At 41.6% G+C, this 22,782-nt stretch overlaps 1 protein-coding gene across 5 annotated transcripts in view; it reads left to right on the forward strand.

Annotated features, from left to right (window-relative positions):
* Nucleotides 1-22,782, forward strand: part of KIZ (kizuna centrosomal protein) — a 59,371-nt gene that overhangs the window by 4,354 nt on the left and 32,235 nt on the right. For 3 of the 5 annotated variants that reach the window (XM_032183640.1, XM_032183641.1, XM_032183643.1), the window contains exons 1-5: nt 6,395-6,489; nt 11,074-11,136; nt 13,007-13,160; nt 17,255-17,344; nt 21,944-22,514. In XM_032183640.1, coding sequence (XP_032039531.1) covers nt 6,416-6,489; nt 11,074-11,136; nt 13,007-13,160; nt 17,255-17,344; nt 21,944-22,514 — 952 coding nt within the window. In that variant the 5' untranslated portion in view covers nt 6,395-6,415. Of the gene's footprint in view, nt 1-6,394; nt 6,490-7,354; nt 7,453-11,073; nt 11,137-13,006; nt 13,161-17,254; nt 17,345-21,943; nt 22,515-22,782 lie in introns of those variants that run through there. The other 2 variants (XM_032183644.1, XM_032183645.1) reach the window with 2 other exon arrangements.

The raw sequence follows: 22,782 nt of genomic DNA on the forward strand, positions 1-22,782 counted from the left end.
GACCTACAACCTCCCAGAAATCCTCTCCAGACTCATTGCCTTGCAGGAAACAGAGAAGAGTCAGGTCATACATGAGCTCTCCTGGTCTTAGAGCTTCCCATGCTGTGGAGGAGACTCAAAAAGCACTTTGAGATGGCTGCGGACAGGGGGATTTCCCAGCAAGGGGCCTCTAAACTGGTCCCCTTCCCATGGCATGGCGTTTCTCACTCATTAACAACACGGCGGTGTAAACAGTGGTGTGTGCTTGTATCTAAATTCTACAGGATTAATTCTGAATTCACTGACAATGGCATTACTAGAGACTTTTCAATGATTTCAACAGGCTTTGGATAAGGCCCTTACATTCTTAATAAACATTATATGGCTTTAAATGCTGTATTCTTGTTCTTAAGTTTGTATTTAATCATTTATTATCAGCGGCTTCTGTGTTAACAAGTTCTTGCTGGAGAAACTCATTTCACCTGTCCTGTCGACAACAAACACTGCGTTCTTCAGTAAGACAATGTATTTTCTATTTATGCATCAGACACAAGTAATAATAGGTTTCAAGGAACTGTAACATTTAATAAAAGCATTTTATTACATTTAAATTTATTAAAATTTAAGCATTAAATTCAACATGTTAATTACTGCTTCCATGCATTGACACTGACAGTCAGAAATGGATCCACATAACTGCTCTGCTGAGATATGTTCACTGGTGCTATTTGCTCTTTGATTGCTAATGTATTATTAGTGCTCTTCATTTGGGACTTGATTCATTAACAAAAAGACTTATATGGGCATTATGCAAATTTTTGTATGTCTTTTACATAGCTACCAGGGCATGTATTATGAGTCTAATTGAAAAAAAAAAAAAAAAAAAAAAGAAAATGTATTCAGTTATGTCCTGGCTTGTGGGCAAGCTGCAGCTAAATGTACAGCTGCTCTCAAAACCAAATAAGAGCATAGAGGAAAAGCCTCTTTTCAGTATATCACAGCCTGGGCTTCTGCAAATCCCCTCCCAGTGAAATCACACAACCCCTCCAGACTGCTGTGTTTTGACAGAAATAACAAAATGGTGGCAGAGAACTGAGATTAATTTTTCAGGCTCTGTTACGTATATCATCTGTGTATATTCTGTATACATCAGTGTTCCAGGATGACCACCCTTTTGTTTTTTACGAATGATTTATCTTAATGCTTTTGAAGTTGTGATTTGGTTTATTCTATTCTAGCAATATCTGCATTCCTCACAGTAAGTGAAAATACACAGAGGGCCCTTAATCTGTAAAGCCTCCTTGCTGTCATTAGAGCAGTCGTGCCGAGGGCTGTGTCTGTTGGGAGGCAGTGTCCCAAGGCACCCTACGGGAGGATACCAACAACTTCTGGTTGTGCAAGCAGCTTCCTGTCATTCCCAGACCTAGTGGCATCTCGGACCTCTCTGACCTTCTCCAGCTGGCCCTAAGCCTTTTGCTGGATGAGCTGCCTCTGGAGGGATGTCTCTGGAGGCATGTGCTTATCATCTGTCCCTTGTCTTTTTTTTTTTTTCATTTTTCCCCTACAAAAATACCCTCTCTTTTACTTCCTTCTTCCTCGTTTTCTCTCATTCCTTTTTTCTCCTCAAGGTAGGCCACCCCACAGCCAGATGCTCACCACAACGAGGCAAATTCTGCACTTTGCAGGGTACTGTTATATCTCCAGAGGAAAGCAGGACACCAAAAGCACACATTGTTTCTTCCCTCAATTAAAAACAATGCGTTGAACTGTAAGATTAGTGCACATCAATCCCTTCTTCATTTGAATTGAGAGATACCTTCATTTGGCAGCTATTGAGGAAAAACATAATTTCATTCAAAGTGCATTTAGTAAGACAGAACGAGACAGATTTCTTTGACAGTTGTACAGCTCTTATCAGATTACATTAAAATTAAATTAAAACAATCTAAAAGAAGTGTTAAGTACTAAAGGAAGAACACAAACAAAACACTCCTCTTTGTAGGCTTTCAGGGATGGGGTACTGATGTTAGTTATCAGGGATATGAGTAATAAGATTATTCATCAGTCAATTATGAGCCCATCAGTGTCAGCATGAAGGATTTCATCACAGACCTGGCTCTGTAACGCCTCAGAGGATTTGAGTGCACCCTGCATCACCAGAGACTAAAGGGACAAGAGGGAAAAATGTGGGAAATATAGTGGAGGGACTGGGTTCCAGCTGCTTATTTGCACAGCTGCTCCTGTGTGCTCCTAGGAAATGTTCCTAGAAGTGTGCTCACTGTGAGGAGAGCTGCTTGGTGGATCAGGGGCAGGGGAACCTGCACCCCATGAGTAAGCAGTGGCAGCAGCTCCCTGAGCTGGCACCATTCCCTTCTAGAATTCCCTTCTGCTGTGCAGGCAGTGCCTTGAGACCCCTGCCCCCTGTGTTTGCTTGGTTTCACGATTAAAATATCACCAGTGTTGGCATGGGTCATGAGATGAATAAACTGTGTAGTCCTACAGATCTCTCTTCCTGAGCCGAGCCGTCAGGTGGACATCAGTTTCTTTGAACCGAGACTTGCAAATCTTAAATTGGGTATAAAAATTTTCAGTATGTAAATATAATATGCGTTCATAGTTTCAGCAATGTAAGTGTTTGAAAGTTTTGATATTATTTTAGCAAGCACAAATATTTTCAAAAGCAGTTTAGTCTTCCAGAACCAAACCTGGTATGTCACGGGTACAGGCTTAACAAAACCAAATTCTTTGCCTGTTTTGAAAAATAACAAAAATGTAGTGTATGTAAGTGTTTTCTTGTTCAAATGCCAGGTAGCATTTGACAGTTTTCTGCACTGACAATCAGTGATGCATTCAAAATATGTCAGACTGATGGAGGGTGTTTCACATCTGACATTTGGAAATAACAAGTTTTTAGTGTCTCACCTTAGTGTTAAAGGGGAGACTATTTATTTTGATGTAGATATTAGCAAGGAGAGTTCATATGAGAGATGCTCAGAAAAATAAAATAAAAATGATGCAAACCTTGTTATTTCCATTTTATCTGTCCCCATGACTGAGCAGGAACATCATGCTGGTACAAAGGCTGGGGAGATGTTTCAGTACTATGAACAGTTGGGCTAGCCAGGGGTAGGATCCCACAGTTAGCTTTGCACAAGGGCCATTTGTAGAGGCCTTCACAGAGTGCTCTCTGGCACCAGACAAAATCACCAAAATGAGGTGAAATGGGTGATGCTCACAGTCTGAACTTCCTTACCTGATTTTGAGCAAGGCAATCAGGGAGACACACCACTCCATCTCGTTGGGTCCCCGCACTGAGAAGCGGTGACTGAGCCGGGGTGGCTTCCAGCTGGCATGGCCAGCACTCAGGTGGGATGTCTGTGAGCAGACCTATGGCTTGCTCCCATGGCATCAATGCGTTGCAGTCGCTCAAGGAGTGGGGCTATCTCTGCAGCTGCGGTGTCAAAGGTCCGTTCTTTTTCCCTACACATTTGTAAAGGGAATGGCAGTCACTGATGGACCTGGACCTGAGCTATGAAGCCACAATCCAGGTAAAAATGTCCAACTTTGGAAATTTAGGCAAGGTCAGACCTAGATTCTGCCTCTCAGCTCTTGTTAAGATGTGAAATTGTGCTGCCGCAGAGGTCTCAATAACATGTACTTGCTTTCAGTAAATAGAAGAGTAAGAAAGAACAGTACATCTTTTATTATGAGTGCATCTTATGTGAATTCAATAATAAAGGCTCCCAAATCTGCAAATCCTTTGCATGTGTATTTTCTTGAGTAGGCAGGCTCTTACATGAGCTAAAGCCTTCCATATCTTATTGAGCCATTTATTTATAATAGATATGCAAAGGCTAAGCCAGACAGCAGCTATGATTATTCAAGTGACAGAAGCTAATTTGGGAACTGTTAAGTACCACTGCATCACTGCAGCAAAGCTTTTTGCTTTACATTTGAATTTGGTTATCCCAGTTTGAGGATGCAGGTGAATGGAGCCACACAGGCTCAAAACCTGGCAGAGGACCCAATCCATGGGACAAGGTCACCGCTGCTGGAATCTGAAGCTACTCCTGAGGCTCTGGAGCGCGTGAACCCCGTGCAACTAGTGTAGCGTCTCTCTTCCAGGGCCCCAGTGATGCCCTCAGTCATGGCAGTATTACCTTGCAAGTGAAACTGATTCTTTCATGTCCCTGTTGTTGAGCAGAAGTTCTAATGAAGGGTAATTATGATGATGATCCTGTACAAACTGTATAATGATTCCTGCTCTAATTATGCTTAAACATTTTCTAGCTACACACAATTTTGTCCATTGATGTAGCATTGCTTTGCCTTAAATTCAAATACCCTCTCAGTATGGGAGGAACCATCTTTATTGGTGAATTTAAGCACTGGTTTCACAACTTCATTTCAAAGGGATCTAAGTTTTAATCTGAAAATTAAAAAACTGTGTTTTTCTTTCCCACTTTGTTTATGCTGGAGATCTGAATGTGGGGCTTGTCTTGACTGCCCCAGTGCTCACTGAAGGTGGTGTGACTTTTTCCACTGACCAACAAAGTTTTGTCTGAAAACATTAATAAGCTGTGCCAACTGGACAAGGTCACAATTCAGAGAAGGAGCAATCGTGAATTTTATTGAAATGTTTGGTTTCTATACAAATGGAAATTAGCCATTTGCATTTTTTTTTCCTGTGTACCATAAACTCAATAAAGCAAACTGTTAAAGGGAGTACAAACAAAGCTGTCATATTTTCTCTGTGTATGTTAGGATTTTAGACTCACTGTGCCCCAGATAGTATGCTTGCCTTACTGGTTTTAACGTTTTTAAAGTCTTGGAAATTCCCTGTCTTCCAATACCCACTCCTCACATGATTAATGCATTAGCATTGGTATTGGTACATCACCATGGCCCCTTTTACTGTAAGTGTTCAGCAGCTCCCAGTTATTTTTGGATTTATGTCCTAGCACCTTGCAAAGTCTCTATTTTTCAGAAAAATTCTGAATTTTTTTGAGGGGGGCTGAGACATGGAAATTGCTACCTCAAGGTTATAAAAAAGATGGCAGACTGGAGACTTGACTCTGCACTACAACCATTTGAACAGCTGTAGTAATCATTGAATTAACAGATTTCATGTCAAATTAACAGTGTAAGTAATAATTTGGGAATAAATAGTGTAAATCTCCAGTCCCCTGTTGTCCCAAAGGTCATGCTGCAGATTTCCCTCAACAAAATGCCTCAGGCCCTTGCTAGGTCTGCACAATGACCCTGTTCTGGGTGCAAGGGTGCTTCCCTCGAGCCCTGCCTTGCCCCAAGGACAGCTCTCACCAGGGGGATACCTCTCGCTGTGGGGACATCTCTTGATGTGGGACAGCTCGCTGTGGGTCCGCTTGCTGCGATCCCCTATGTAGCATTGCCGGGTCTGGGAGCAGCTCAGGCACAGCTCTGCAGGCAGCAGTGCCTCAGGCATCTCCTTGCCATAGGGGCCAGCACAATGGCTGCTTACCCACGTGTATGTGTACGTATATGCATGTATACATATTTATGGACAGACAGGTATACATATCTGTACATATTTACATACATGTGTGTATACATATGTATATATATTTATGTACACGTGTATACCTATGGATATGCATTTATGTACACACATGTATACATATGTATCTACGTACACACATGTTGGGCCCCTCGCTACAAGAAGGACATCGAGGTGCTCGAAAGAGTCCAGAGAAGGGTGATGAAGCTGGTGAAGGGCCTGGAGAACAAGTACTATAAGGAGTGTCTGAGGGAGCTGGGCTTGTTCAGCCTGGAGGAGGCGCAGGGGCGACCTTATTGCTCTTTATAAGTACATTAAAAGAGGCTGTAGTGAGGTGGGGGTTGGTCTATTCTCCCATGTGCCTGGTGACAGGATGAGGGGAACGTGCTTAAGTTGCACCAGGGGAGGTTTAGGTTGGATGTTAGGAAGAACTTCTTTACCGAAAAGGTTGTTAGGCATGGGAATGGGCTGCCCAGGGAAGTGGTTGAGTCCCCATCCCTGGAGGTCTTTAAAAGACGTTTAGATGTAGAGCTTAGGGATATGGTTTAGCGGAGGACTGTTAGTGTTAGGTCAGAGGTTGGACTCGATGATCTTGAGGTCTCTTCCAACCTAGACAATTCTGTGATTCTGTATTTATGTGCACAGGGGCATGCATACACCACGTGAGGCTCGAGCCTGCTGTTTTCACGAACTGCGGGCGCAGGGCGGGGAGCCGTGCCGTCCCCGTTTGCCGTGCCACCCCCCGAGCTCCCCCGGGCCTGGGGCCACCCCCCGCTCCCAAGCCTCCCGCGCGCCGCCAGGCCCCGTCGCCATGGCAACGCGCGGAGGGACCTTCCGGGGCGTGGCGGCGCGGGGCAGGGCGGGAGGCGTCGCGTTGGCCACGGCCGTAAACAGCGCGGCATGAGGCGGGGGGCGGGCCGCGGCTCCGGCACCGGCAGCGGCACCGGCGGCCTCCTGCGGCGCCTCCGCGACAGGTGAGGGGGCCCCGCGCCGCGCTCCCGGGGGGCCGCGCCAGACCGGGCCGGGCCTGCCGGGGACCCCGGTTGCTGCCCGCCGCAGGGGCTGGGAGCCGCTTCTGAGCGGTGATGGGCACCGGGGCGTGCGGGTCCGGCGCTGCCTGCGGTAGCGCCTTGGCAGAAACACTGCGGGCGGCTTCGCTGAAGTCCTGTTTTGGTCCGGAAGACCGATGGGAAACAAAACAGGAATGGCTTTCTATTGGGGAAGAAAGTGGGGGAGAATACATGTATATACAACACGGTGGTGGCTTTTTATTGTCTAGAAGTTACAGAAGTTGTAGGTTCTTGATAGGGAAAGCAGCGTGTCTAGAGCATGGCATCAGAAAGTGAAGGAGGGGAGCAGATTAAAATCCCAGTGCTCGAGCCTGCATACTGCTGTGAGCACTGTGTCTGTGTGCAGCTCTCCCCCTGCCAGGAGCAGGGGTGCCTTGTGCCCCCTGAGGCTCTGGGCCACGCCGGCCACCTCTCTGCATCAGGTCACATCTCTGTCATCAGGTCCCGTGCTGTGCGTGTGGGCTGCCCCTCACCAGCTCTTCCGAAACCACCAGGAACAGGCTGCATCTCAGACACCAGCTCCTCTGTCTCGTTTGCTTACGCCAGGAGGTTCAGGAGACATTGTGGGCAGGGGATTACAGGCAGGCAGCATGATCGCGTGAGCTGTGCTTCCTTTGCAGACCCAGCTGACAAATGTTGTGATAATAAACAGACCTTTTCTGGCATGCTTGAAGTGCCTGTGCTTTAACATATATATTAAAAAAAAAAAAAAAGAAAAAGAAAAAGATTGTATTGATGGTGTTGACAAATGTGTAACCGTTTATCCCAGATCCAGGTAAATAAGTTGTATGCTGCTATCTGGGGAGTTTGAAGGGTTGCCTCCGGCAATGGTGCTGCAAAGCCAGTTGCCTTTCTGGAATTTCACAGGTAAAGTGATAATTTATATCTAAACATTTCTTTAATGTAAAAAAGTATAAAATGTTTAGTAAAATCACTGGATCACTTCAGTTTTTAAAGTCACACCTTGGAAATTCTGCACTGATCCAATTTCAAGTCACCTCTTCTGAGAGCTGAAGTGCCCAATAGCTGTTTCACTCCAGATTGCAGTCCTGCTTTGAGCTCTTCAGTTTAAGCAAGCAGGAGGCCATGGCTAAGGAGCCATATATGCAAGAGCTTGTGTGTGGTGGAGGAAGCTGCTGCTTGGTTGTGTCTCCCACCTGTCTGTTGGTGAGCTCAGAGGGAGCTCTTGTGAATATTTCTTTTCTTCCTGTTTTCATCTCTTCTTTTTTTTTCCCCTCTAAATACCTGAGTTTTAAAGTGTCTGAGAAATTAGCCTTGTGCAAACTAGTGTTGTGCAAAAAACATAACTATCTTAATGTATATCTTAGACTTTATTTGATGAATTTTATTTCTTAATGCTGGTACATAGTCCAGTCAAGATATAAACAGTACTGCGGGCATAGGTCTCTGTAGACAGGTCAGTGGTGTCTGTATGCAAAATTATGGACAGTTAGATATTGGGTGTCTGAGGTAATAAATGAACTGGGGCGGAGCGTTTACTTTGGTGTTTAATTACAGAACTGACTGTGTTGTGATTACTCAGCATTTACTCTTGCTGGTGAGAGAGGCAGTGTTTGAGATGAAGTAGATAAATTATTTAGTTAAGTGCTGTACTTAACACCGTGACTAACTTTGAAATTAGCATCCTTCTCAAACAGTGAGGCCAGATGCCTCATGCTACGGGTGACTTGCTGTAAACATGTGCAAATACTGACAAGCCCTGAGCAGAGAGTGTAAAACAGGTTTATTAGCTTCCAAAATATTTGCTGGTATCAGTTACATGTGTTTGTAGAAGGTGGTGCTGAACAGGCCCTCTCGAACCTGTCCAGGGGATTGGATTTGCATGCAGGAGGCTTTGAGCATCGTGTTTCTCCAGGATTCGAGTGGTGAAGTGGCTGCTGCTCTTACTGAGTCTGTGCCACCTTTCTTCCTCCCTGAGAAAGCTAGCTTGTGCTGTTCTAAAGGAAACTGGCTACCTGCAAACACAACTCTTTGTTTCTCTTTTGCATGCTTGCTTGCATCTTTTACAGAAGTGGGCTGTATTTGCTGTAGTTGGTTAATTGGCTTGTTTTGTCTTTCTGGCCAAAGCCTTACATGATACCTACTGGTATACCCTGAGCAGGCTGTCCAGGTACCAGGCTAGGCTGTTGGATACAGCTCAGTGCTAAACAGTTGGTTTAATGTAAGACTGGTGTAGAAAAACAACTGTAAAAATTACATTTCTTACTTCTATGGAAAGTTTGCATTGTATTTAAGTGCTTCACAATTTTCTCTGTACTTTTCTCAACAGGGTGTCACCACAGTAGTACTGTTATTCCTATGTTATAGATGCAGTACTGAAGCACAAAGAGACCAGGGCCCGGTATCTCAAGAAATATTGAGGCAGATCCTGCTGCTTTGACTAGGAGGTGAAGGATCAGATATCACTACAGGTTGATGCCTGGTGAAATGCCAGAGATTAGACAGAGCTTGTGGTTGAACAGAGAATTTAATTCTGCTTTCAAATCCCAAAGAAACACGCTTTCTCTGCAGACTGAAGATTCAGGGTTGTTTGAAAAAGCCACCTGGATCCTTACAAAGTCCTGAAGTGTTCTATTTTTGCCTATTTAAGAATAAAGTTTATAACTGGCTGTTTGCAGTGCTTTAACCTGATGCAAATAGAAGCTTCAGGCTGAGAGCTTTATTTTTCAGGTAAAAAGGGAGGTGATGTAGTAATGGAGCAGTCAAAATAGTCTCTGTATTGCTTCAAGCTTCACTTCTGCCACTGACACTAAGAAGCTGCACTGGAACTTTGTTGGAATCTGGGCTACCAAACAAAATAGTTTTGAATGGCTTCTAAATCATGTCTTGGACAGAGGTGTGCTGCAAAACACCCCAGGTGTTACAGTAACCATTTCAGGCATCTGTAATGATGGTAGTCAAATGCTGTGAGGCTCATACCTGATGGTTTTTATACTTCGTCTTCCCTCTAGAGAAGACCTTATTTATATACTCAGGTGCTACCTAAACATCTGTAGCACTGACTAGCAAGTGGGATGCTGGTAGAAAGGAAATGATCTTTCAGGAACCGAGGAGTGAGATGTGCTGTGCAATCTGTGGTATCGGAGGATGAGAAACAGGATTGGAGCCAATGGCTGTTCGCATCTGTTGACTCTTACATCCATCAGGATATCACAGTGTTCTTCATCGAGTCATGAAAATTACTTCTAGAAGTGTAAAAACAAGATCTTGAAATCTGCTTTTGCTTAGCTGTCCATCATGTAAAAGGAAATTGAAAGGATGAGATCCCAGATGAAGCGTGGCTTTTAAATTGCATACATGACATGAAAACGTAATCTTGTTTCAGACAGTGGCAGGATAAGATGGATAAAATGTATGCCTTGATCTTGCAGACTTAAGAAGCAGGAAGGATTTCCTTGCTTTCCTCTGGTGCAGGGCAAGTGGGAGGAGGCAAATATGTGTGGCTGTGACATGCACATTTGTAGGGGAATGCATGGAAAAGCACGTGTAGCCATATGGCTGCATGCAATCTCACATGTATGCCCGCAGTGCTCTCGCCTGTGCGGCCTTCATAGCTAGTAAAAGCTGGTGATTATTTTTAATGAACAACTTAAGGTACTTGCTTTGATTGTTGCAGGATTTGTAGTGTGTGCCTACTGGAAGCCCTTGTCTCATCAATTGTTTTTTACTGATGGGGTAGTTGCTCCTTTTCAGAAACAGTTTGTAGTCATTAACTAATATTACCACCTTTATTCTGTCGTACTCCTTCTGAAAACGGGTATCTGAATTATGCTGTGGGTCAGGCATGGAGTTTGTTGTAAAGCAGTATGAATTTCCCCATGGACCTATACCATTGCACTGCTTTTGACAGATACGGATGTCCCCACAGCGTTTTAACAACTGTAAGTTTTTTTTTGTTACATTTATCTGTTGCCCTTTAGTAGTTCCAGCAGGTAATGCTAGCGTATCTCTAGATGTATTTGATCTTAATGCATGAGTCTGAAATATGTAGCTGATTTTAAGTTAAAAACTATTGTGTGAAATACTGCCTGTTTGAGGAAGTTAAGCTAAATATTTCCTGCATTGAACGTGGTTTGTTGAGTGACTCGGACTAGGTGAGAGGATCTCAGTGCTTAGAGCATCTCCAGAGGCTGCTGGAGAAAGGACTTGAAATAGGAACTTTAACTGTGCAGGAGTCTTTTTGGCTGTGCTGTTGGGGTTTAAATGGATATATACGTGTTTACGCGTTGTCATCTCTTTGCTGCCCTCCCTTTAAAACAACCTAGCTCTTCCAGTGAAGAGCAGAGGGAGAAGTAAGAACTTTTTTTTTTTTTTTGTGACAAGCTTGGCTGGCGGATCAAGACATAAGACTACCAATCTGTAGGAGAAATGTGTTCCATTCTCTGAGAAGTATATGCTCTGAATAATGTTGACTTCTTGCGCTTTGAGAATTTAAATTATGAAATTTTTTTGTTTGCTTTCTTCTAGTGAAACCAGAAGGCTGGAATTGGAAAGAAAACTGGTGGAATACAAAAAATCTGATGCATACCTGTAAGTTTATTTAAAAAAAAAACCTTATAGACTTTTTTAGTTACAAAGACTACAGTATCACAGGATGCTTTTGGAATGTTATCTTGATGTTGATTTTGTAATGGTTCTAGGGTCTTAGAATGTCCTTAAACTTTTAGGAAGTACTACAAGATATTCTAGGTTCTGGTCCTAGCTCCCTGGATTGTTTCTGCATTAACTATTTAATGTGAATTGCACATACAGTTTGTTTTGTCTTTTTTTTTTTTTAAAAAAAGAGGGTGGAGGTTAAAAAACAAACAAACACTTGTTACTCTGGCCGTGTATATTAAACAATTGTTCATATTTCTGCATTTGCATTCTCTTGTCCTACTGATATTGTTATATACATGTATAACATGCATGAGGTTATAAGCATTGCTATTAACAGCCTTATTGAGGAAGACCAAATGATTTGAACTTGCTGCCAATTACCAAATTACCTGTTAAGTTTAGTTCAGTGTGGTTGCTTCTCTTATGAACAAAGCTTCTTGCTTTTTTATCTCCTTTTTATATTTGAACTGTGAAATTCCTGCCCTGAGCAAGTTAGAATGGAGGGGAAGAGATTCCAGAACTGATGGCCTTCCAGTGAGCATATGAGCATTGAAAGATCCTAGCTTTCTTATAGCCTATGTAGTTCTATGGTGGTTTTTTTTTTGGTTTGTTTTTTTTTTTTTTGAGTTTGGGAAGAACTTTGCCATAAATCTGTTCTTAAAATAAAATAGTATGAAAAGCATGGGTTGTTTATTTGAAATTGACTGTAGAAGCCTCCCTTCCAGAAGAGGATCTGGAATGTGGTGTCTGCACGGATGGAAGTCTCTTAGCTTGCCAGGAACGGCACCTGGATTCCAGAGAGGAGCAGATTTTTAGGCATTCTTGTCTCTGTAGTGTTTGTTTTCTTAGCTGTGTTTTGTAAAGCCAGAGAGGTGACTCTTCAATTTTAGTTCAAGTGACTGAGGGCTAGGTGCAATCATGGCCAAATCCCTTGGAGACTCCTCTTCTGAAAGAGGGACTTTAGAGTAGAAAATTGAGACTATCTTGAAGAAAAAATACCTCAAGAGGTGTGGAAACATGCACGTGTACTTTTTCACTTTTAATTTGATTTATTTTAATCCAACAGAACTTGAACTGGAGTGTCTGTCAAAATATTGGCACTTTGGGGGGAGTTAGGTCGCAATTTCACAACCAATTCAAGCTGACTTATAGGCAGGTTGAGCCCTAAACAGATGAGATCCTGTCTGCCCTTGGTTCATGTGTTCCCTTTAACACTAATACTTGTCCAGCTGACTTATAATCAGACAAAAAAAAATAGGTCTGTCTGAAAGTGAATCTGTGTTTTTCGATGGGTGAGAGAGAGTTCAAACGGATTTTCAGTTGGATTGCTCTTGGCTTAATTTGCCATGTGTGTATAGTATATAGTACTGGCACAAAAAAGAAAGAAGGGCCTGGAGTGAGATGCCCCTTCTGGTGGCAGCATGGATTTAGGTTGATTTAAAGCAACTGTGAAACCACAGCCTTAGTTCACAGTATGCTGGACTTGCAGAACATGTTCTTCTAAATACAGTTTTCATTTTAGACATGCGTATCACATTAATTCAAAGCATAACCCGTTCCGAACAAACTTATGAAATTTTTGAAATGTGTTTATCTTTTTGAGCACCAAACCAAAAATCCTTTTTAAACCTCAAGTTATACAACCAAAAGGACATCACTGTTGTTTAACGTAGCTTTGGACAGTTGGGCAGCTCCTATATAAATGTTAGTATGTATGTGCCTGAAGAAAAGTGGTTGTAATAGAAATGTTTGTTTTAATTTCATACTCCTTAAGTACATGTTCTTCTTCTTTCTCTTGCAGAATAAAACTAAAGTACATGAAGCTGAAAAAATACTTGGAAGAAATAAACGAACGACAAAAAAGAGCTCTTCTGCGAAACCAGGCCATTTTAAAGGAATTGAACCAGTTTGAAGCTCGTATGAAAACTTCAAGTTCGGAGCTAATTCAGAAGATGGAAGTAACTTTCTAGAAGACTTACTGCATTAGTGCTTGTCATTACTACAGGGGTTGCTGAATAGGTTCTGTCTGTGTATTTTGCACATCCAGGCTGGAGAAACTTCATGCCATGTTTGAGTGCTTAAAGCAGAATTTGAAATAAACCCAAACGATACTAGTAAATGAGGTGGTAGACACAACGGTAGCTGCAGAGATAGTCAGTAGCACTTCACAGAACTGTACCTTTGGCCTGTACTACAGGCTAGTGTCCTTATGAGTTTCTTGGAAGTGAGTGAGAACTGACATCAAAAAATTGTGGAGATAGATTGTATCATGTTTGGAGTTATAGTGGTAATAAAACAGCAGGTCTAGGTTAGGACAAGAAGAGGACTAGAGTTGTAATATTTTCATAAACTTTTTTATTAAGATTATATTTTACTAAGGCTTTCTATCACCTAAAAAGCCGCAACATATTTCACTGAAGCTGTTTCAGGACACGTTTTTAATTCTGCTGGCGTGATTGCCCTAAGCAGACATAGCTAGGCTTGTCTCTACCTATTGCGCTTTCTTCACAAAAAGGTATAAGAGTAAGTGACTTTTGTTAAAACAAATTACTGTGTTGGAACTATTTGGACTAAAGCATATCTAAAATGAGTTTGCAGTCAGTTCTATTACTAGGCAGTCCTGTTGAATCACTTAGGTCTTTGCTTTCAATGGTTTTATGTGTACATATGTTTGATTCATTTGCCTTCAGAGCTGTAAAATTTAACTTTTTCTCTGGGCTGGTAAATTAAAACCCAGGGAGTTTTCATCACCTTGAGTAATTGAGATGTTACTATTTTGTGTTACTTCACTGAAGTAACTGAAATATTTGGGATATTACAAAGTGATATAGATTGGAAATGATCTCAGATTCAAAGAAATGGCTTGTGCTCATGCCATTTATATATGGAGTCAAATTTTGGGGGGCTGAAAAATCAAATCTGTTTTTTCTGGGAGGGAAGTTTGTTTATATCCGCTTTCGAAGAGAAGCAGCATTTTTTGAAAACATTTGATGGGGACATTTATGTGATTCTGCCACTCTTTTTTTTAACTTGCTGGAATAAAAGAGGGGAAGAAACAAATTAGTTGGGGTGTTCTAAGCCCCTGTTGTGTGATACGAACGCAATACTGTGTGGTTGTCTAGAACTCAGCTGTGATGGCTTTTATTTGTCTGAAATACAGTTTGAATTAAAACTGGAACAACCTTATCCAAGTATATTGTTTTTTCTTTCCCTTTCCTACTCAGGGACACATGCAATTTCATCTGAGATAGTAGAGCTTAGACTGTGATCCTTTTAAAAGGAGTTGTTTAAAAAATCCTGTGTTTGGGTTCAAGAAATACGCACCAGCACCTTTGGATGACAATGATACAGGGCTGAAAGAAAAGGTGTGGATTGGCTGATCTGGGGGGTTACAGTTACAGCAACTATAGGGAAAGACAGGTATGAGCACTTCTGAAAAAAGGTAAGAGAAGGAAAGAATCAGACTGTAACATAAACAGGGAGCAGGAGGGAGGAAAAGTGTAAAGCAATGTAGAAGTTTTAAAAACAAGTGAACCTTCATTTAAAATATTCTTTAAGCTTTTCTCATAGTATGCTCTGGAAACAACAGTAGGAAGCATTGTTAGAGCTTACTCTGAAGTAGGGATGTAGAAGCATCAATGTGTTTTTTTTTCTTACTGTCTGGTTTGGCTTTCACTAGCTGCACAGGACAAGAAAGCCTTTGAATGCAGTTCTTCGTTTAGAAAAGTTCCTTTAAATAGATAAATGTATGACTTGAAACGTGAATCTGTTCTTTCAAAAATCCTCTAAACTATTGATACTAATGTTTATAAGGATTCAAAGACCCTTCATTAGCTTTTTTGCATCAGTGTAATGTAACAAGTCCTACACTCTAACTTTGTACTGTAGTTAAAAACATAATGTTTTTAAATTAGTTCTCTGATTGCATCAAGGATCTTGGTTTTGTATTAAGCAAAATGACTAGCTGGCTTCAAACTACTCTGCCATTAGTTGTAACTCACAATATGTTAACCCTGCCTTCCAACGCTCATCTTAAAGTAAATAGCCCTAATCTTTTCTTTTGTCTCTTCAAATTGAATTTTTATGCCTGTAGTAATTTTTAATGATTTTTCTGGAATGCCTTTGGTATCCCGTTTGAGATGGAGTGATGAGAACTGTTCATGTTAATTAACACTCCCTTTGAGATGTTGGTGGGTTTGTGCTTATGTTTCTAGTTTGGAAGGTCGCTTTTGTGTTGTCATGGACTTCAGTGTACAGAGCAGGTGCCTGGGGGCTTAATAGCTGCTCTCCCTGCCTTTGGAAGTGAGGAAGCTCTCCGAAGATACAGATCTCTCTCATGGTGGCAATTGACTTACACTCATAAACCAATCATCTGGCAAGCATCACATGGCTGCATACCTGCATTCATAACTTCCTTGCACAGCTATATTCCTGTCAATGTCTGGTAATTTTTATAGCCTGTTGGATCTGGTGACATTGAAGAAACATCTTTTCTTTGCTTCAGCTTAGTGATGTACAGTTTAGAGACTATCCCTGGGGTCGCTGTGCAAGTCTGTTTTGTTTCAAAGCAGATTGAGGTCAGGAGTATTTTGTGATGCTAAATTTTCCCTGTTGTGTTTAGGGATTTTTTTTGAGCAACCCTCCTGCATACCCTTGTGGTAGGCTGTTACAATGTATTTTTGTGAGTCACAGCTGTGCCATGGGCTGATATGCATGTAGTGTTTCCATTCATTGCTTCCATTTTGGTATTTCTGTGCCATCCATTTTATTTTTGCTGGCTTAGACTTGCTTTTTTTGAGCTGTTAAACAAAGCACAGATTACATACTCTTTATACTACAATTATGAAAAGCTACCTTGTTGTGGAGAATTGTGAAGCGTGTAATCATTTAATCTAGCATGGAAGTACAACTGACAGAAATTATTACTTTTTTTTTTTTTTTGCTTGAGAGAGAATGTCCTTTAAGAGTGCTTTATCATAATTATGCACACAATTTATTACTTGCTGTAGCTGAAAAAAGTTTTTGTTTTTGAAAGATTTGCTATTTTGTTGTTTTCTTTTTTGTTTTCTCCCTGTGTTTGTCTGCAGTCTGTTAAGTATTTTGTGGGAGTTGAAGTAAAATCACTCAAGCTTTCAGGAAAATCCAGTAGTTATATCTGAGTTTCTTTTGAAGTTAATTCTTGTTAGGTTAGATTCTGTTTCTTAAAAGTTGTTGTTTTGTTGTTTATAATTTTATGAAAGGCTTCTGTTGCCTGGAAGACAGAAGACTTGCTGAGTACACCATTGGTATGAAGTGCAGGGTTGGTGAAGTTAATTGTTCTAAAGATTTACCTTTATGCATATTACTTGATGCAGAATAAGTGTTGAAGTGCTTTCATTCAGGACCAATGTAACTTGTTATTGGGGTTTACATTTACTAACAAATAGGATTAATTATAGGTGCTGCATGTGCCTGGCTTTAAGCAGTAGTCCTACTACGAATGCATTACATTTGGTCAATTAAACAATGTAGTGGAGGTGAAAATGTTTTACGCAGTTGTTTGTTAGTAACATTAGAGCAAGTTGCTTTTCATGCTGAGCTGCTCTTTATAACATCTGCCATATATTTTTCCTTATAAGAGCTCAATGAGTTATAAGATATACATAAAAGAAAAATTCTGAAGCTCACTTAATCCCAAAGTAATCCCAAAGCAGTGGAGTCATTGTCTTGATACAGCAGAAATAATACTTTAGTGTTACAAAACCAATTGTGATTAAATAAATTCGAATTAGCAGATTACTATTTTGTAGACTTCTAGATTAAGTGAATGAATGAATGTGTATGAAAAACCTACTGAAGGTTGTGTAGAAGTCATAGCATTTGTTTAGGTAAGTGGTAAAAATTAGGAGAAAAGGGGGCTTCTGGCTTTCACTTAGAACAAGTTAAAAATGTTGCCAGGATACTACAAATGAAAGTGTATAATTCGGAAAGCAGTATTTAGTGATTTGTGGTTTATTGGCTTTTTTTTTCCTCTATTTTTATGTAATGGATTTTTTTTTCCCACACTTAGGAATGGTATGGGAGAGAAATTAAAAGTGTGTTGTCGCTTCAAGAGGGCAGCTTGTCAGCACGAGGTGACGAGGAAGAATACAACAAGCAGGTAACGCGGAGAGTGTGTGTGTGTGAAACGTGTTTTATTACACTGATGTTCTTTAAACTGAGCTGCTGCATTAAGAGGCAGACAGGGCGAAGCGGTCTTTGTGGGGATTTTTTGTTGTGGCAGCTGTAGTGAAATATTGCTTAGAGCCTGAGTGAAGCAAAGAATCTGGGTAAAAAGTGCAATTATTTTGATTAAAAAGGGGGAGAAAGGTAAATGTTTGTGGTGTTTGTTGTTCAGCACAGAAGTTATAATGTGCAAATGGTATTCTTAATGAATGGTATTTAAAAAAAATGCAGATGTTGATTTGTGTAGTGTATTTACAGTTTTGTGCATTTTGACCTTTTCTCAGAAGAAGCAAAAAGAGATTGCCTATCTAAGTAACAGACAAAAAGACTGACAAGGAATACTTAAATATATTCTGCTATATATCTGCAGTAATGCAGGCTTCTAATCCCTCCTCCTATCTCCATATAAATGATACAGTTCAAGACCATAGCTGTTTTCTTTGCTAAAAGCAGTAAAGCTCTTTTAGATGAAATGTCTAAAAACATCTTGTAATAACTTGGAGCATGCTGGCAAGAGTAGTCACTTGTGACTATGTGTGAAACCCCCTCAGCTAGTCGATATTGTAATAAGCAAAAATGGTAGCATCACTCCATTATTCAGAAAAGCCAACAGCATGCTTGTCCCTTAGGCTACAGCATTCATTAAGAAAAGCTTACTGGGCTGAAAGCTGGAAACAGATGATAACGGGATATGATTTTCATATTTAATGCATTCCTTGGAAGAGTATGTGTGCTGCAGATTGATAGAAGAATCAACTGCTACTTTACTAAAAGACTTTCTAGTTTGCCCTATAGCTACCGATGGAATCATTCAGCCAAGAAATTAACTTTTTCCCCTTTTACCTGCTTTATGTATCTGCTAAGCAGGCTGCCTGGCTGCCAGTAAATGTTATTATGCAGTTAAATGTTTGGTATTTAAGACTCTTATCAGAAAAGAAACAGAGGCCACACTATTTTGTTTTTATAGTAGGAAGAAGGCTTTCGTTTTTCTTTCTTCAGTGCATTAGCAGTTGTTAATCTGAGTTTACAGGAAGTTTTCCCTATAGATTAAAAAGTTAAAAACCTTGAATTTAGAGCATTCTTTAAAATGTAATATACAAAGCAATGAACCCGAGCAACCTTGACTTATATAAGGAGACCTCCAGCAGTTTGTGAATTAGATTTTTAATTCAGACATGTGAAAAGGTGAGTTTAATTTTGAATACTGGGTTCTTTGATTAAAAGCAGTTGGTGTAGGAGATGCTATTTCTAACCTATAGAAAAGTTGTTTCCACGTAAATACTAGAACATCAAAGGATTGCAGTGACTTAGACTTAAAAAGAAAAAAAATATTTTGGACAGTACAAGTACTTGCTGCTTTGTACAGAATTACAATTAAAGCTTTTTTGTGAACTTTCTTCCCCATTCCCTTTTTCTCCTTATCTCCCTTCTTAATTGGGAAGGTAAGTTCATCTAGGCTGTGCATCATTTTGCCTCGTCTATATGCTGTGTCTCAGATCTCCTATAACTCCATGTTTTTCAGCCTGACTGTGTTTATTTCCCACTACCTTCACCTCACTTGAAATCAGCCTAATCTTATAGTAGAAATATGTGTTGCGGTGCCAGCTTGGATGTCAGCTCACCCTCCTGTGCAGGTGTCGGTGCCCACTGGCATTAGCAGGACAATGTGCTGAGCCTCTGTGCAGCATGTGCTCACGTGCATTGGAGACCAAGATGGACAATAACAGAACGCATTTTCTAGAGGTGCTTAGCATCCCTGTGCCCCTAAGGCACCAATGTGAATATTGAGCACTTCTCTGAGGTGTTGGGTGTGCATACTCTTGTTTTTTATGGGAATCTTTAATCTCCTAAATCATATACCTGAACAGTGATCTAGAAAACCATGATCCTTCATGGAAACGACTTGAACACTGTTACATTGAAGCCCAGTGTAATGGCAGCCCACCATTACATGTTGAAGGAGTTCCTGTATTGAAGAGGTCCTTCTTGGCTGAAAGAGGTATGCAATTTGGGGTTCTGAAACCTTTGTGCAGTGAAGTCTGACTTCAACTTTGAAGCATTTTCTTGAAATCCTTGGACTTGTGCATCTTGGGAATGATGTATCTGTTAGACATTAGGGATAGGGTACCTCCCAGGAACACTTTTGAGTGCCCAAGCATCCTTCCCTGAACCAGGTGAGTATAGTAATCTGCTGCCAAGCAGAGACGATGCCCTCTTACAAGGCCTAATGGAAGGGACTTTGTTCTCTTCAAAGCACTTTAATAATAATAAAGATTGTTAGTGGAGGAGCAAGTGGGGAGCCTGCATGCATTCCCTCCACTCCACAACTGAAAAGAGGCCTATAAGTGTGCTTTGTGAGAGGGTTCACTTAGCTCCTGTCTGAGTGCCATGAAATTCAGTAACTGATAACTTTGTTTGCTGTTTTAGGTAGTTTATCTACAGGTTTCTACTGTTTTGTTTTTGGTGGTAAAAGTTGTACCTCAGCCAACCTTATCTGTCATACAGTTATTTGGAGAATCCAAAGGCAGTGAACAGATTTTTATTCTGTAAACAAGAAGGAGCTTGTTGGCAATGTACTTCTGCTAAGTGCTATGAAGCACTTGTACCTGAATTGCATTTGTTTTGGAACACTAAACTCGGGAGCTGCTAAGTCCATAAAATACCTGCATTTTAAAGCAGCAAGTCCAAGACCCCAAAAGTAATTAGGAGGAACCAAAGAGTAGTGGAGATAGAATAAGTTGTGAACTTGATCTCATTAGCAAATCTTTACTACTTAAAAATAACTCCATGGCTTTTTGTTCTGTTTCTTGTTATGTGGAATTTGAGCCTTTTAATGAAACAGTCACGGACTAGACAAGATGTCTTTGTTTCCTTTAAGCTGCGTTTGGCAGCTGACTTTGTGTGGTAGGAAGAGGTCAGTCAACAAGAGAGAGATGAGAGGTATGGAGGTGACTGTAAATTGCTTTGCTGTGATTTGGGGCTGAAAAGCAAGCTGTGCTTAGTATGAACAAGGGCATTACGGTAACAAATTTTGGCTTTGCATAAACTGTCAGTGACCTTCTGGTGGTGGTAGCCACTCCTTCTAAATTGCTGTGACTGGGTAAGCGTACAAAGAGCAAAAAGCAAGTATTAAAGCCCTGGAATGTAGAAGCAGAGTGGTTATGTTGTTGGAAGTGATTTTATGCAAGTTCAACAGAGTTTTTGGATGAAAGTGTCATTTGAAATATTTCCACTTGGTGCCTGAGTTCTCTTGTGGAAAACAAAATTTCATCTACTTCGTGTTAGCTCAGTAGTTCTTCCTGTTTGGTGTGGATTAAATGGAGGAAAGAACACAAAGAAGACAATAAAGAAAAAGATTTTCCTTACTCTTCCTTGCTTTGTTAACATACCGTGAGTGAAGCTGGATATATAGACAAATGAAGACAGATGTAGGTTTCAGAGTCTGTGGGGACTCCTCCCTATCCTGCTGCATTCTCAAAGACCCATCTGTGCTGTGCTGTATGTCCAGGAACTTCTCTTGCTAGTGCTCCTTGGAGAAGGATGCCCCTCCATTCAGACTTTGGTCCAACTGCTGATGGTATTGCTGCACCAGACACAAGTGGAAAAACAACCAGAAAAGTTCTAAGATGCACTGAGTGTTAAAGTTTGGCTTGGCCAAGGAGGATCATTGGTGGTGGTGCCTCGCTGAGAGGCTGGTGGGGCAGCCAGCTGCCATGGCTGCATTCAAGGGACTGGTGTGCTCTGGAGGATGCCTTGGAGCCACGTCTCCTATCGTCATGTCTGCATCGTTGCCTATAACACCATGGTGTTGTAGAGCTGGCTTCTTGTTGCTTCCACTCCCCAGCAGGACAGGGAGCATCTCCAGAGCTGTGCTGCTGGGAAGGGCAGCCCCCAGCATCACAAGTGCTGGCATGGCACCAGGAGGGTGCTGATCTCTGGGATGTTTGGGCACATGGCTTTCGGCTTTCACAGGTGCTTGAGAACAAAAGGAAATGGGTAGTGGGATTTCTAGCGTTATGGGGTTTTTCTTTAAACCAAAGGAGGAGGTGGTTGCCCAGGAAATGAAGCTGTTGTAATGGCTAGGAGCTGTGTCTTCGGTGGGATTTCAGCAGCAGCTCTGTGGCAGTTCCAATAGAAAGGTGCACAAAGTTCCAACTTGCTGGCAGCTGAAACCATGCCTACAGTGTGGGAGATGACACCCATCAGCTTATGTTAGCATGTCTTTAAGAATTATTTTTCTACAAATACTTTTTCTGGGTGACATGTGCTTAGTTTCAGATGTGGTGAAGTAACGAATGCCTGTATTAGGCACAGGGGGCTTCACCTTTGCTGGTTGTAGTATTTTGTCTACTCCTTCTGTTTCTTTGAAAGCAAATGGACAAAAAAGCGCTTTCTCTGTATCAAAGCAATAGTACAGCAAATTCTTGTGTGACACTTTTTCCTCCAGGAAACCGCCATGCAATCCTTGAAAAACTCCAGGTATATAATGCTGCCTGCTTGTTTCCTTAAGCAGTCTTCCACCTGTGTCTTCCAGAATCCGTGGGTTGTGAGACCAGCAGGAATTCACTCCAGGACAGCCATGTCAAGAGGCTTATATCACCCAGCAACAATCTTTATGGGCCGCCACATGTCAGCTGCCTGGAGCATGCAGCAGAAAGCCTCACATGCTGCTGAGAGCCACTCTGTGCCTGAGCCCTGCTCCCACAGACAGGCAGCACTGAGCAGTGATGAGACAGGCAGATGCTTCCCACGGGTGGGCAGTGACATGCTATGTACGGATAAAGCTGACAAACAGGATGTGAAGGCAGATGTCCTGGTGCAGGAGAAAATGCCCATCACATCCAGAGTGGCATTGGCAGAGAGCAGCATGTGCAGTAGCCTTACTAATTTAACAGAGCACAGAAATCCTGCTGAATGCTGCTTGCTGTCACCCAATAGAGGAAGTGTGGAGAGCAGGACTGCTGACTTAAACAGTGACACCTCAGTGGAGGAGGAGGATGTGACCCGTGAGCACCTGGTAGCAAGTGCAGAAGACAAGCAGCCTGTCCCTGTGGCATTTGTTCCTGAGCCCAGCATCTCTGAGGAAGACCAGGAAAGCATCCCAGGTATGATGGAGCCTCCGCCCGACTGTGCTGGAGCACACGTATTGCAAACAGATGCCCCAGGCTGCTGTTTTTTTCCCTACACCTCTTGTATTTTGCTTGAAGTATACTGTCACTCTCACTTATTTTTTTCTTTTTTTTTTTTTTCTTTTGACTGTATTTACTCCCAGGCAATTCATCACAGGCTCACTGGGTGCTGAAGCTACTCAGTTTTTCACTTTCCAGCTGGGGTATTTTGATGCAAGACAGCTCTATGCTTCTACTCTGCTTT

This window comes from Aythya fuligula, chromosome 3, assembly GCF_009819795.1.
Source record: "Aythya fuligula isolate bAytFul2 chromosome 3, bAytFul2.pri, whole genome shotgun sequence".
Classification (NCBI taxonomy): Eukaryota; Metazoa; Chordata; class Aves; order Anseriformes; family Anatidae; genus Aythya; species Aythya fuligula.